This window comes from Natrix helvetica (genome assembly GCF_964273705.1).
Source record: "Natrix helvetica genome assembly, chromosome: 2".
Classification (NCBI taxonomy): Eukaryota; Metazoa; Chordata; class Lepidosauria; order Squamata; family Natricidae; genus Natrix; species Natrix helvetica.
In genome coordinates this window covers 128,038,360-128,054,766 of record NC_138552.1, presented here as the reverse complement: position 1 = coordinate 128,054,766, position 16,407 = coordinate 128,038,360, and the positions used below count along the sequence as shown (strand labels likewise).

Sequence of the window (16,407 nt, the reverse complement as noted above, 5' to 3'; positions counted from 1 at the left end):
CCAGTAGAGCCTCCGGAGCTAGGAGGAGTCTTCCGATGGATTACAGGGGTACCTAACTGACCCCAAGGCTCGCCAGCAGCCGCTAACGAGCCTCCTGGTGCTGCCAGAGCCTCGTGGAAACGAGGAAGGCTGTAATGCTCCCAGCAGCCTGGTCTGCGCGTGAGGAAGCAATTAGACGAAGGGAACTCTATTCATTGGTAAAACAAAAAAACCTTCGTCTATCTAAAACTACCACAGTGGAAAAAAAACAATAAAAAGGGTATACTAATGCTATTAGGAGAAATCCAGCTCAAGGATTGGAAATCTCAAACACATCCTTTTAGGGCAACTGAGTTTTTCAAACTGACCTCCAAAGTAGTAGGAGGCGTGGTTGCACTAAAGATGTAAACTCAGTCCTTGAGCAGCAAGCTGAAGTTAACCCATGCTTGGACACTCCAAGCAGCGCCTAGCAGAATAACTGATCCAAAAGTGCAACAGACCTTGTTGTCTAAACCTGATGCACCCAAAAAGCTCTATTATGAGCTAAGTAATCATCAAAGAATAGAGCTCCTTATAATTCCCCAATATCAGAACTGCCCCACCACACATGAGAAAATGTGTAGGGAAGTGGAAGAATCTTACATTAAATGATACATTCCCTCAGTAAAATAATATTACAAGAAATGATATTATAAAGTGTGCTAATACATTAAATTAAACGCTACTCTAATTTATCTAAAATTTAAATAACCAATACATGACTTGGAGGTTCCATTGCATTTGACCTGAAAGGGCATTCGATTTGACTACTATGCAGATGCAACCGCATTGAGCTGTTGTAACTTACCAACCCTGCTGCATACATGGGAACTATGACGGGCTGCTTCTTATTACCTGTGAAAAGCTAAAACAAAAGACATTTCAATCGAATTAGTTCAAGCTATTTGCAAAGTTATTCAATTAGTCTCAAGAACCATTTTTCAAACAAGACCAACAGTTTTGTAGGTTTACTTATGAAATATATAATATCACGTAAAATACTCTCAAAGAGTTAAAACTATACACTATTCTGCATTCCAGAAGAATGGAAGAATTTCTACCTTAACTGAAAACTCACAATGTTTCTTGTGTCGATTCCCAAAGAGCAGAGAAGCTTTTTGTTGCTATGGGAGCCACCCCACTGGTATCTCAGTCCATAAGCATCATGGATATCCTGAAGCTCTGCCCACACATCAAGTAGTTCCCTACAAAGCATATTATAAGTCAAGAGAAACAGCAAAAAAGAAAAACACTGGCACTCAGCAGATTTAATTGCTGTCTTCTGCATTTTTCAATGACTGTCATATTTTAAAAAGTACAGATTAAGATCCCACCCAAGCACTTAACCGCTATGGAAATTAACACTGATAGTTAAGAACAATTATTCTTTTACCATACAATGAAAAAATGAGGTTTGCAGCAAATAGACTGGTGTCTACTTAGAAAACACTACATATAATAAATACTTTTTTGTAAGTATAAGCAGTACCCCACATCCAAATTATCTATTTCTGTCCAACAGGACAGTTTGTCTCAGAAAATATTCCCAAAAATGTAAATGTCTTCTTCTCCATGTTTTGATGCCACTAAATATTCCATACCTTTCTGACAAGTTCACTGTTCTCTCTGGTTTTCTGCCCACTTCTAACATGAGATTTAAAGGAGGAATTTCCTCTCTCATTTCAGAAACAAGAACTGGAGGAAAACAGGCCTTGAATATTTGTTCAAGACGATTTAGAAGCACAACCTGTATTAGGACAAAGAAAACCAAGTATCTTTTTAATTACAGGAAAAATAATATGATAACTTTCAGATATAATTGTCTATACAGAATTCCTAGGATTCTCTGAGAATGCAGTAGAACATCAAGCAGAAACACTTCCTATAAGCAATGTGTACAAGAATTTATCTAGTTTTCTGTTATTCACAAACACACCATATTTGATTGCATAAGTAGTCCTATTCTATGACTCTTTGAAGTTACAAATGCGCTGAATGAGGGTACTTATTCAGAGGGTACTGTTCCTTACAAATGTGGTTGTCACAGCGTCCCTTGGTACAGGTTTGAAACTTGGCAACCAACTCACAATTAGATTGGCCACAGCATCTACTGTCCATGTGATCACCATTTGTGTACTTAACTGGCTTTTGAAAGTAAAATCAGTGAAGCAGCTGATAGGTCATCACAAATGATGATCATGCAATGTGGGACACTGCAACTACATGAAATTTACCTAATAAATGCAAATAGAACTGCCACAACTGCTGTCTTAAATTGACACAGTCATGTTAAGTTTAGCTTTATGACCGCATCACTTAGCAATAGAGTTGCCTGTTCCAATTCTATGAAGGAAGTACTACCTGTTGTCAGAATTTTCCAAGCAATTGAAATGTCTATTTATTTGTGAATAGCTGCACTTGAGTTTTCAACTTGATCAATCTTAATCCTAGGGCCTGCAACATTTCCATTGCAACTTACACGAGTATAGCTAATGATGGTTTCAGTGATTACCTTTGTGAGACATTATAACCTCTCAATATTTTTGGAATATGTGTTCATGAATAAATCTTCTTAGTTTTATATTCAGATGAGTATCTGATGAGTATAGAAGAATATGGAGAGGGCTTTGAATGAATTCAGCAGTGGGTAGTTGGTAAACACCTATTTAATTCTGAAAGGTAGCAATAAGGTGGGGATCAAAATTGCTCTGCCTTGATTCTATTTATGGGTGGGTGGGTTTGAGAGCTCTGCAAGTCTTTAAAAGTTTTTGGGGAATACAATGCATTTATATAATACAGCTTCAATGGTCTTTGTTGAGTTTATTTTGTGGCCTGAACTATCTTAAAGGAATGACAAATATCTTGGGATCCTGCGTATTGCTTCCCTATGATTCAGGAAGAGACCTCAAAGTGCCTTCTACAGTTAAAAATCTTCAGCAAAAATTTACAGTCAATTCCAGTTACAAACCTCTTAGAAACAGTGCAATAGCCAGGATAATCTTCTGAAAAGATTATGACTAATTAAAAATAAAAATAAATCAGGGCAGCATGTATTTTAAGTATGCAACACACAGCCAAGACCTGGATATTACATTCCATTTTATGAAAAATTGGGGCAATGATGGTAAAATTATACCTGCTGTGCTATTCTGTACTTTCTGCTTAGGCTTTTAGAGGCTTCTAAACACTTTAAAAGCATTTGGCTGGTCAGTGCTAGAGGCAGATTTCTTTAAAAAGTATGTTTGAATCAACATTCATTCTTCTGCTCTGCCAACGATTTCTTGGCCATACACACTTTCTGAGTAAAATCTGTGGAATAATATAATAATGCAACAATGCTACCTGGCTGAGGTACACAGCTTGAAATTAAAGCAATTTTAAGCATCAAAGCAGAGACTAAGTAATCCAGAACAGGCATGTTCAACAAAAAGAAAATTGTTAGAATTTGATTTTTTAATTTAACATGTAGCTAATATAATTATTTGCCAAGTAATTAATAATTTTCCTATTCTTCCTATTTGAAAATTACAACTTGGTAACAATTTTGAAAGAACCTAGATGACTGCTTCCAAAGGTTTCAGGACTCTTGACCTTTAAAGCAAGGCTTTTATTTTGCCCACATTATTTTGCTTAATAATTATATTCATGTCAATCTACTCTTTCATCGTGGCTTGAAAAGTAGACTGTATATTTAATTGTGATCATTTAAAATTAAAATGATCATAATTTTTACATTAAAAGTATGATCTGCTGTATTCCTGTTAAAAGCTTTGGGCATGGTTCTTAGAGTCCCTCAAAAACTGTCACAGAATTGTCATTTTAAATGTGAAAAGATAAACTATTAAATAAAAATAGACAAATTCTTAAGTGTTTACATGGATTTTGATGTTCTTGATGGAGCAGTGCCTATGCGACCTGGAATGAGTGAATATATCTTTTGTCCCCCTGTCATGGTCAGATCAGTCTGGTGGTGATCAGTTTTTCTAGAAATGTACACGCCCTGCGGGGAGGCAGGATCTATTAGGTCAATCCGCCCCTAGCAACTAATTGACCTAGATGTATTTCAGAAGAAACTGGGGTTATAACTGCAGATGTTCTGTATAGTCCTGCCAAAGTCTTAGTCACCACTTGGAATAGGAAGATGACTTGAGGCTCTGGATAGAATTACACCCTTGTGACCTCTCCTAACTCATAAACCTCTTTGTCTCCCATGATATATGGAGGAATTGAGAGGAATGAAATGGATAAAGAGACATCCAGAGTGCTGCTGGAAGAAGACAAGGGACAAACTCAATTGAACATGCGTAAGAGCTGCTATTAAAGCATGATGATTCGGGGGTAAACCATAAATACTTCTCTGCACTAATCGAGTCTGTAGATAATTGGCCAGTGACCCTCTTTAAGGTGAATCACTTCTTCCTAGGGAAGGAGGATACAGTAATTCACCTGAAGAGGCACACTGAGGAATTTTCTGATTTTCTGGAAGACAAAATTGCTCAAATTTGTTCCCAGTAAAATGCTAGTATGTTTGCTAATCTGGTGAAAGCATCCGAGGCAATTCTTGTCCGGTTACCTGGAAAAGGTCTGCCCCCCACTGCTCCTGAGGAAATGGATAGGGAGTATTAGTGCATGCCCTACCTGGCTTGTGAAAGCTTCTATGGAGATGACATGCAGGTAGATTCTGACTGCGATTAATGATTCCCTGTGGAAGGAGGTTTTACCTTTGTAAACTGCTTGTAGTCACTCTGAGTGAGTTGAATGGCCATGTGCCATATTTTTCGGAGTATAAGACTCACTGGAGTATAAGACGCACCAAAGTTTTAAATAGGCAATTTTTTTTAAAAAAGTAAGTAGGTAGATAGAAGGATAGAGAGAAATACAGTAGATAGGTAGGAAGAGTGAGTAGTTAGGTAGTTAAAGGGAGGGAGGGAGGGAGAGAGAGAGAGAGAGAGAGAGAGAGAGAGAGAGAGAGAGAGAGAGAGAGAGACAGAGAGAGAGAGAGAGAGAGAGAAATAGAGAGAAAGAAAAATACAGTAGGTAGGTAGGGAGAGAGAGAGAGAGAAGGTAGGTAGGTAGGTAGAGGGATAGAGAAAAATAGAGAGAGATGGAGAGAGAGAAATACAGTAGACACACACACACACACACACACACACACACACATATATATATGCATGCTGGTTTTGTTGTGTTCAGGTAGAATACAACAAGACCAGCATATCTACACCCGTTAAAATGTATGACGAAATACCATGCAAAATCTGCCTTGCAACATACATAGAACAAACAAACAGGAGAATAAATGCACGCATCGCAGAACACAAGAACGCAGTCAGAAAAAAAGAAAAAACTTCCTCCCTTTTCCAGCACTTTAAAACTACAGGACATGAAATTAATTTTGAAGGAACCAGGTTAATCTCCAAAACTGAACACTTCAACAAGAGAATAATTATGGAAGCTATCGAAATAGAGAAACACCCCCACAACATGAATAAACATGATGATACCTCCCGCCTACCAGACATCTGGAAACCAGCTCTAGTCAACAAACAAGCCCCACCTATCACCCAGGCCGTTACAACACGAAACAACAACGGACATACAGCCAGCACCAATCTACCACTCATGATACAACCACACAACCAATCATTCCACTTACGGAAACAAAGCCAGCACTCCACCCCCACCCCCACCAAGATTTATAGAAAGACAGCAGCTCCGAACACACTTTAAGCCCAAAACCCAGCCTAAAGATGGCGAGTGAGACCTCGCCGAAACATTGCCAAGACAATCTCAATCTTACATGGGAAAAGACCCGAATACAAGACCAGCATATATGTGGGGGAGAGAGAGAGAGTGAGAGAGAGAGAGAGAGAGAGAGGGAGGGAGGGAGGGAGAGAGAGAGAGAGAAATACAGTAGGTAGGTAGATGTTTCCAGGTGTTTTTATCCATGTGCTGGAGAAGGAAATTGCTGACAATCTGCAGCACCTAAGACTTTTTTTCTGCAGGCACAGCACTTGATCAATGTAATTCTCATCAACCACTCTAACTAAAGAACTTTCCAAAAGGAAAAAGAAAAAAGTTTTTGAACTCTACAAACCTCCCCAAAACGGCCCTTTTTTTTTTTTTTTTTGGCAAAAATGGGCTCTTTTTTTTTTTAAAAAAAGAGAGGCACAAATTGCCTTTAGGGGGCTTGCAGAGTGCTCCTGGGGGGGGCGCCAAAAACGAGCAAAAAACAGCCTCGTTTGTTGTCAAAATAATTGCATGCATAGCCTTTAGGAAGGTTACAGAGAGCTGCTGGGGGCTGGGGAGGCAAAAACGGGCCATTTTCCGCTCTTTTCTGCCCTTCCCAGCCCAAAAGGAGCTCTCTAAAAGCCTCCATAAGGCTATGCACGGCCATTTTGGTGAAGGGCCAGGACTTCGGGAGGCAAAAAATGCTGTATTCAGTTTATAAGATGCACCCAGATTTTCAGCCTCTTTTTTTGAGGCAAAAAGGCGCGTCTTATACTCCAAAAATACGGTAAATGTTCTTAAGTAAATAAAATAAAGCCATGCAATTTCCTCAATTACACTGTTTGCCCTTGCCTTCTTTCAAAAGTAAGTCTTTTAAAAGGAATTTCACAAGTACTAACTTGATTTCAGATAAGTCAAGTATAATTATTCATTAATAAAGTATCTAGGATACCATTAATTCAACACTATATTGTTGAATTAATATTCATATACAACTCAACTAATTCAACAGAGTTGAAAATAATAATAATAAAATATTTTAATTTAAAAACAAGGAAATCCCACCAATGAATTCTTACATTAATTGTAATAGATTTTGTTGACTCTTTTGCCATGCATAACTATGTTAGATGACAACGTTGATTTTTTTCAACTTTTGGATGAAAGCTTTTGAAGAACCTAAGAAAATCACTCATCCTACTTTTGTAATGAACCCTTCAGTTGGCTTAGGTTCTGTATTTCTTCTAGCATATATACATCATGGCAACATAAGAACTCAATTATTCCTCTCATTAGCTGCCAAGCTTGTTATCACAAAAGAGCAGAAAATTAAAATATTTGGCTCAATAATCTTTAATATGTGGAAAACTGCTCTAGCAAAAAGAAAAAATGAAACAACTACAAAAAGAGTTTTCTACAAATCTGATCAACCATGAATTGTATTAACCATATTGCTCCTAGAGAATACTTTTTGCTTGTATAAACATCATTTTGGGCAGAAATATTATATAGATGTTTACAATGTTTATATTTCACTTAAGATCACTGTGTATGAAACAAAGATAAAAAGTGAAGACTTGTTCAATGTATTCAAGTTTTTATCTGTTCTCTATTGAATTTTTATTTTTTAATGATCCAATTGTATAATCTGAAGCAGTGCTTCTTAGTTTTTGTTGCTCTTAGGACAACTTTGCACTTTTTACTTTTACTAGACAACCCATGACTTGTTAGGTCATCATTTAAGAAACATTTCCATATCAGATTCCTCAATGCTTTCAACAATGGCAAAGTTCTTTAAAAAATCAGAAATATTTAAAGATGTATCTGCTTTGAAAGTAGCTCATTTTGAATTGTATAGCACAGCCAAACATCAGGAGTTGACCACAGGAAATACTTTATGACATTTTATATTATGTTATGTTTAACAATAATTATGTCATTAAATATTTTATAAAATTTGCTGAATTTCAATTCCATGACAGTCAGAGATTCTGGATTTTTGATGCAATCTCTAAATTAGCCCATTTGAGCTACATTGATTCAAAAATTGTTTTGCCCAGTTAAAAGTTACACATAGACAAACATGAGAGTTTTAGTAGTATATACATTTGTTTCTTGGGTTATATTTGTGGCTATTTCTATATGAAAAATTAAAAGTGATGCATTTGCTGGCAGTACTGTTTTTCACAATTTGTTTGATGGCACTTTAATATATTATTTTTCAACTTAAGTTGACAAATAATTTTGATTTTGTGGAACCCTGAGAAAGTATTGGGAAATTCCCAGATGTCTTAGGAACGCACTTTAAGAAACACAGGTCTAAACTATCAGTGTATTTATTCTATCAAAATACCAGCTATATTATGAAGTAGCATTTTAAAGTTCACAGAACATTACTTTTGCTTCCTTGATACAATCCACTGTTGGTTTTTTGTTAAGGAATAGTAAACATATTTTCTCTAATATCAGAAATGTACATTAATTCAATTAATTAAAATTAAATCAAATATTCTTCCATTTAAAAAGTGGAGAACAAGAGGTATACAATACCTTCTATTCTACCAGACAGTACTAAATTCAGTTACAGAACAAATATGTGCTTTCCAAAGTACATTAAATAAATATTATTTCAAACCTGCTTTGTAGATAGAGTTAATGGCCCTTTTGTTTGACCTATAAACAATGATCCAAACAAATGCATTTTATGCATACACTATGGCTTTTGGAAAGGTATTCCTCTATTGTATTTCATAGATCCCTTTCACCAATGCAAAACTACTTGTGGAATTTAGATTAACAGCATTTAATACAGCACAAAGGCTGTGGCTATAAAGGCATTTCCTGCAGTATCATGTCCAAAAAGAAAAACTGGCAATCTTGCATCTAGTCCAAAACATACTTAATGTAGGATCAAACCAACAGCATATGCTTTTCTATTGTAGAAAGAAAAACAAAAACCAAATATGATAGTTACCTGAGCTGAAACTTGTAATTCTTGCAACTGTTCACTGGCAGCTGGATTAATTGAATCTTCAGCACTATAGGTTGTGCTAACTGTATGGGATGGCCACACATCTTCTCTAGGATGAGATTCTACTGTTTGTTCATCTTCAAAAGTAGCCCACAAGCAGCTTTCTTTTTGTTCAGTTTCAAAAGCATTCCACTCTGCAGCTTGGTTACCACCAGCTGAACTAAAGTCTGAAAATTCATCCGTGTCTGGAAATCTTTTTGACCCTGAATCAAAATCTCCAAACTCATTATCTTTCCCATTTTCCAATTCTACGGAGGGTTGTATCTTCTTGCTAAAATCAGAAGCAACCATAGGATGTTCTTCCAACAGAGTACTTGAAATCTCATTTGGTTGACCAGGAGCTATCTTTGTTGATTGCTGATGAAGACTACTAGCTGTGAACTCACTACATTCATTACTGAGGTTTTCAAAAGGGGGTTGAAAATGTTCTTGGCTTGCAGAAATTTGAACACTATCCGCAAAAGCAAGAGATCCATTACTGACAATACTAAAATCACCAAAATCATCTTCACTAACATCATTATATGATGCATGCCCAGGGTCACTTTCACCATTTTTTACTATTTCAGAAACATGTACCTTCTCGCCACTAGGAAGACTGCTAAGACTTTCAAGCCTACTTAGACTGAGGTCTGCTGTTTTTGCAGCATCACTGGTAGAAGAAAAAGCATGTTCTTTGTTGTTTCCGGTGCCATACTCCCTACATTCTTCAGGATTTTCAATTGTGCCTATTGAATTCACATTTGTTTGTACAGAAGTGACAGTGTCATTAGATTCCAATTCGGTGCAGTCTTTTTCAACCTTCACATTATTTATTGAATTAGTTTTTGAAATGCAGATGTGTTCACCTTCAGTGAAAGTTTCCCCTTCACATTCACAGCTTTCTTCCTTCATAGATTCTGCCTCTCCAATTCTATTTACATAATTTTCCTGTGCATTTAATACTTTTTTTCCACTAAAATATTTGCATATTTTATTTTTTGTTTCTTCTACCTGGGTTGTTTGTTTATGTGAGAATGTGGCAAAATTCTTGTGTGTGCTGGGTATAGAATCAAAATTTAATTCAGTGCTAATTGTTTTTAATCCCTTTGGGTCATCAATACTGTCCAGATCCTCTACTCCCTGAGAGTTTGCTGTATCTGGTTCTGAAAATCCATTTGTTAGAACTTCTGGGCACGGTAGCCTCTCGCCATTACAGCTGTCTATTTGCTGATCATCATTTGGAACTTTTAGATCAGTCCTAATAATTTCAGAATATGATGATTCCAGTTTTCCAGCTTTTTTTACTTCTACTGGAATGACATCTTCAAATGATGTACCCAAGTTTTTACACTCATATTTTTCTTTAGTACTATCAGGAAGTTCTTTTATAGAAGTAGGAAGTTCTGCAATGCTGTCCTTATTGTTACTATATCTTATTGTGGTAAAAGTTATAACACTATCTACCCTTCCTGAGTAATCGGAGTTAAATGAAGACTTATGTTCTTCTTTTGAACTGGAATACTCTGATGCAAAATCAAAGCTTACACTAGTATTTCCAACATCAGAAAAGCCACCAAAATCACCAAACTCCTCCTCTTCTTCCTCCTCCTCTTCATCTGGTGCATTATCTAATGGGGGAGGGGACGAAGAATACATTCGAACGATGTCTGGTTCCATTATTTAGTTCTTTATAAAAATTAATTTGCACCTGTAATAAAATAGAAATTCATTGAAACAGAGTAGGTGTTGAATACTAATCATTTAGACCACTATATTTGAAACAATTCCTTATATTTTATAATACAAAATACAATAAAAACATCAAAGCACCAAATAAAACATTTCTTATCACAGCCAATGTGTATAGAAAATGCTCTATACTTGGCAATTTCTGGTAACTCAGCTTACCCACTGGCAGAATCACAAATATCTCTGATTAGACTTACCATTCCATTATTTTATTGCATCACAAACATACACAGAAGATTTTAAAGATTTAAAGATTTTTGAAGTCAGAACAATTCCCTTTTAGGACTAATGGATAAACAGCTACAAAAAAGCCATGGAGTATGATTTCAATATATGATTATTGTGGTGATATTATTATATGCACAAAGATGGAACAATTCAAGCTACCTACTATAGAGGAATTATTAGTAAAATTGAGTCCTTGGTGAGATACTTTTTTGATTAGAGTGGAAGCCTCTTATGGAGTTTTTGCATAAAATGAAAAAAAGAGCTGTGATTTACAGCTTTGATGATTACAGGACAGATTAAAGAAAAGAGAAAGAGCTGTTAGAATGCAGTATTGCAGGCAAACTCTGTCCACTGCCAGGAATTCAATCAAGGTTGACTCAGTCTTCCATCCTTCCGAGGTCAGTAAAATGAGGACCCAGATTCTTGGGTGCAATATGCTGACATTTGTAAACTGCTGAGAAAGTGCTGTAAAGCACTTTGAAGAGGTATTTGGGTCTAAGTGCTACTGCTATTGCTATCATGTAACTTTAGAGAGAAAGGCTAAAATACAATTTTGCTTAAATCTGCTGTGAAAAATATTGGAAACCACTTTGTATTTTTTTTCTATTTTTATTTTTTTTCTTGCCTTTTTTGCTATCACTTTTTCTTTTTTCTTGTTTTTTCTTTTTCTCTTTTTGTTCCTTGTTTTATATTTGTATTAGTTTTTAGTTTTAAAAGACTAAATAGCTTATAATACAAAATTAAGCAGGGGTTTAGCTTAAACGATATAAAATATGTGAATCCTATTTGGATGCTTGATCCCTGAGTGTAGAGGCTATACAGCGTATTCTCTCTTTAGATTTCATTGCCACTTGTTGTCAATGAAAAAGAATGAAAGTCTGAGAGGTGGTTAGCTAGAGGTGGTAAATGATGTCCTCTTAAATGGTAATTCATGCTAAAACTAAGTCTGTACTTAGCTTAGCCAATTTAAGTTTAGATCATCTACAAAGTGGTCCCCAACCTTTTTGGTTTGGGGCACAGTAGGGGGAGAGGGGATAGTTCTCTGTGAGTGATAGGCAGGTGCGTGTGAGCGTCCACCATTTGCACGAAGGGAGCTTTGGCTGCCCCTTGCACAAGGGGAACTTTGTGCATGTTTAGGCGCTCGTCCGCCACTCGCATGGCCTGGTTCCGAACAGGTCATGGCCCGGTACCAAGCCGGGGCCTGGGGACCTCTGATCTACAATATTATTTGATTGCAGCTAAGATTCCTCTTAGAAACACTGTTGCAATCATATAAAGATTGATATATTTCATTTGATTATAATGGAAACATGAATTCAGGATATATCTTATCTTTAGTGGCTATCATCTTTAGTGCATTAATGTTTCTATTCAGATTGCAACATTCTACTGAATTGTAGCCACATATATTTCATGAGAATGTATGAATGCATTGTACAACCAACACTGAAAATAGCAACAATTCACACATACCTCTTGAGATCAGAGAAAAAATTTACAGAGATATCTATTTCATAATATAACAAGCGGTTGGGAACTCATGGCTTTTCTCATCCATATTAATATTCAATTTCAATACTTATTTAATATCAAAATTGAAAGCTTGGTCAGCAATTTAGGGTAATATTAACTGTGGATAATGAATTGGGATCTTAAATCAAGGACGACCTGTATTTTGAGGATGGATGTGCTGGTTCCTCAATTCAGTATTTCCCAGTTTCCTCCTAATGCTCTTTACTTGTTCCACTGTTTTGAATAAACAGGAAAGTTTCAATACTATTCTGTTTTAGGGCATCAAGCTTCCAAATGGCATATTGGAGGCAAAGTTCCACAAAGGATTTTGAGACAGTAAGTTAAAGAAAGATATCCTACTTTTGAGAGTTAATTTGGTGTCAGGCTTAGATAATGGGAATCTGTGTGTTCTGTCCTGCCTTAGGGACGAAGCCATCTGGGTGACCTTGGGCCAGTCATTTCCAGTCCTAGAAAGAAGGCAAACCACTTCTGTACACCCTTGCCAAGAAAACCACAAGGACTTGTTCAGTCAGCCCCCAAGAATTAAACAGGATTGCTGGAAGAAAAATTCCATCAAAATTGAAGTGAGTTAAAAAACATAGCTTTGAAGTTTTGGCAGAGTAGCTTGTAATAATTAGCAATAAAAAGTAGTAGGCAGTTAACAGGAAAACCAAGATATCTAGAGAAGAATCACACATTTTGGAATTTCCTTGCCTTAAACACTAAAGCATTCATACAATGTATCTGTCCTGGAACTTTTTATAACTTAAATTGAAGTTATTTACCACACCTTTAGCTGATTCTATAGCAAAGATGTGTGTATTATATTTAATGTAAATTAACAGGGACAGATTTAAGCTTAGACATATTTAGAACAGACCCACTGAAATTTAAATCCCCTTAACAAATCCAAGTACTATATAACCCATTCATTCCAGTGGGTCTACTAGTTATTAGTGTGATTCAACGCAAAATTTATTTTTTCTCACAGGACTGTTATTACAACTTTATTTATTTATTTGATTTGAGGTAATTCCAGGTGGCCTACATAATTAAAAAAGACAAAAAAGAAAAGAACATGCACAAGACAAAATTACTTAATGTAATACGAAAGAAAACAACCCTGGGCTCAACAACCTAACCTCAAATAGGAGCAAATCCCATTTTCAAAGACATAGGTAACTCTTGTACGGCAAGAGCCATACAAATCTCAAGGGGCATGCCGTTCCAGATGACAAGAGAGAAAGTGTGCTTCCAGGGTCCCATTAGATGACTAATTGAAGGGACTGGAGCACCCCTACTCTTCCCAATGTTATCTGGTGGGCAGAAAACACTGGAGAAACATGGTATCTCAAATGATGAAGTCCTTTTCCATGAAGGACTTTATAAGTGACGATCAGCATTTGAAGTCATGTGGCAACCAAGCAACTCACACAGCACTGATGACACATGGGCATTTAAAACATCCCCATTACTACCTGTGTTGCTGCATTCTCTCTTGCTTACAAGTGCATGAAACATCAAAACAAAAAGTATAAAGTCCTGCTCTCTTAGAGTAAGGTCATATATGAATGTTTACAACATGGTAGTTCAGGAATTTTGGCATACTCTTCTTCATATGAAAATGTGCTTTAAAAAGGAGGGGTTACATGGTCAACTATAGAGAATTAAATTTTGTTTTTTTAAAAGTCAGTGAAAACATCATAGAAAGATTTGGTGACTGGAGGAGAACCCACAAATGTAGCTTTTTATAAGGGAAGAAGTCCATTCTTGAATAGAGATAGTTGACTTCGCATCTCTCTTCCAGTTGCAGGAAGTACTCCACTGATATCACAAAGAAATAAAATAGAAATACTACAGGAATACTTTTGAGAAAAACAGCAAATCTCTTGAATCTAGTGCAGGGGTGTCAAACTCAAGGCCCGCAGACCAGATCCAGAAATGCTCAAATGTGACCCATGGGGCTGGCCTGGAAATAGCAAAGGACTGGCCTGTGGTGCCCCTGGCAGCCAAAATGGGGTACACACGGCCCCCTACAATTCCAATGAAGCAAAAGATTAGAGGAGGAGTATTTTTATGAGAATTTTTAATCGAAACCTACTTTTTAACCTTTAATGTAACGACAAAAATAAGACTTGATAAGTGCAACTTCCACAATGTTGCTGTGGCATTAAACAGCTGTTTTATCTCTCTCTCTTTTTGCTTTCAAAATGAACAGTTATTATCTTTCAGCACTTTTCCAATGAGGAGAATGAGAATCTTGACTCTGCTATTTATAATACTATCCTTCAGATTGGAATCCCCTAATACACTCATTTTACGGGTTAAAACAACACTGTGGATAGGTAGGTGGGAAGCAATTCCAGCAACCTAATTTGTGTCACACTCCCACAATTAAAAAAACACTAATATGGCACAGTGCCAGTTAGCATAAATTCACCACTGCTTGATCCGTCTTCGCCTATGGAGGAATGAGAGAGGGAAAAGAAGAGGTGAAGAAACCCCGGTACTTACAGGCCAGCGATGCAGCAGCTATTCCTGCTTTAGGAGAACAAAGACAAGAGACAAGCTTGGGAACAACTCCAGAAGAAACCCAACACCTCTGACTGCCCAAACCAGGCCAAGAAGAAGAAGCACGACGTCATGACGACAGGACCCATTCCTCCATCCCTTCCTTCCCTGGTTGTTTTCTTCCAACTTTCAAAGGGAGGAAATGCGCTCGCCTAGTAATTGAGAGGAAGAGGGAACCTTCCGGGATACATGGCGGTTTCCTTCCCGCTTTGGACTTTTCCAAAGACACGTTACTCGCAGCAACACGCTCCCCCGCAGCCGGGCAGAAAAAGGGATGTTGGCTCGTACCCCGCCACCCGAAACGGGGGGGGGGGACGGACTCGCTCCCCTGTTGAGACCCGAGGGGTGCGGGGCGGAGCGAAGAGGGAGGCCGGCGTACAGGTGGCGGCTTCCCTTCCACGCTCCGGACTATGGGACACAGCAGGCAGCCGAGGCGAAGGGTCCCGGCTGGCCGTCCGGCTGAGCGCCTCCTCACATCAGGCAACGGCGGCAGGAGCAGCCGTTGGTTTCTTACCTTTGGGCTCCTGCAGGGGCAGCTGGGCCGGGCATGGCCGGGCCAGACAGGACTGGGAGGGTGACTCGAGGCCTCCCGCGGCAACCGCCATTAAGGTGAATCCATCTCGAACTTCCCCCTCCCGCCCCGAGAGCCCAGGAAACGCCTTGGACTGACCCACCTCCCCTCGCCGCCCACTTAGTTCGCCGCTTCCCGGCATGCCGCGCGGCTAAACGCTCCCCTAGCTCTGCGTGTCCCTCCACGCGCCACATCCCGTGTCAACGTCACATCCGGTGGGGGCGAGGTGGGAAAAGCTTTTTTCAGATCGTCGACTTACTTCGCCGTAATTATTTTGGATCTAGTGGTGCCATGATGAAGAGATCTGAAAAGTTCTATAAATCCCGAGCCCTCCGGAAAAGCCCACTTCTGTGGTGTTGACTAGGAAAGCATCAGAAGCCGAACCTCTCTCTTAACTTTCCCTATGCCCCAGTCTATTTGCCAAAGGAAGCGAGACCCGCCATATCAAATGTGGGCACGCTTGATCCATAGCGGAACGGGATGGCCATTTTGAAGTCTGCGGGAAAAGGAAGCTGAATCGGTGCATAGGCAGCCATGTTTGGTGAGGGCAGAATTCCCTTAGTTGGCGGGGGGCGGGGGGGGCCGACTTCGGACCCGCAGTCTACGTCGGGCCCCGCCTCGCGTGCAACTTGGTCTCTCAGCTGCTACTGTTGCAGTTCTGACATCTGCATGCGCTCCAGGGCTGCTCGGATACCTGGCGAAGAGGGCGGTGCCCGGGAATCCTAAAATGTATTCGAACTATCGTTACGGTCCGTTTTTTTACCGGTGAACGCTACAAAGCCCAGCATGAGATATATAGAGATCTTAAAGAGAATTGTAGATTAATAAAATAAAGCTGACGAGGTCCCGGGAGAAAAGTTTGATCTCCTCATCCTCGTTTTTCCAACTTTGAAGGGCAAAGCAAACCAAAGTCATGCTTGCCTCTGCCCACTTGTATTAGGAAAGCGGGCTTCGTACTATGTGGATTTAAAATTTTAGCAGGTTGATCTAATGGTGAAGCACCCGACTAGAAACC

At 38.5% G+C, this 16,407-nt stretch overlaps 1 protein-coding gene across 3 annotated transcripts in view; it reads right to left on the bottom strand.

Annotated features, from left to right (window-relative positions):
- AFTPH (aftiphilin) overlaps positions 1-15,504 on the bottom strand; it is a 41,413-nt gene extending 25,909 nt beyond the window's left edge. For 2 of the 3 annotated variants that reach the window (XM_081944623.1, XM_081944624.1), the window contains exons 1-5: positions 15,336-15,501; positions 8,723-10,469; positions 1,620-1,765; positions 1,097-1,223; positions 827-883 (exon numbers count right to left, since the gene is read on the bottom strand). In XM_081944623.1, coding sequence (XP_081800749.1) covers positions 827-883; positions 1,097-1,223; positions 1,620-1,765; positions 8,723-10,438 — 2,046 coding nt within the window. In that variant the 5' untranslated portion in view covers positions 10,439-10,469; positions 15,336-15,501. Of the gene's footprint in view, positions 1-826; positions 884-1,096; positions 1,224-1,619; positions 1,766-8,722; positions 10,470-15,335 lie in introns of all 3 variants that reach the window. The other variant, XR_014174669.1, reaches the window with a different exon arrangement.
- Positions 15,505-16,407: the final 903 nt, after the last annotated feature.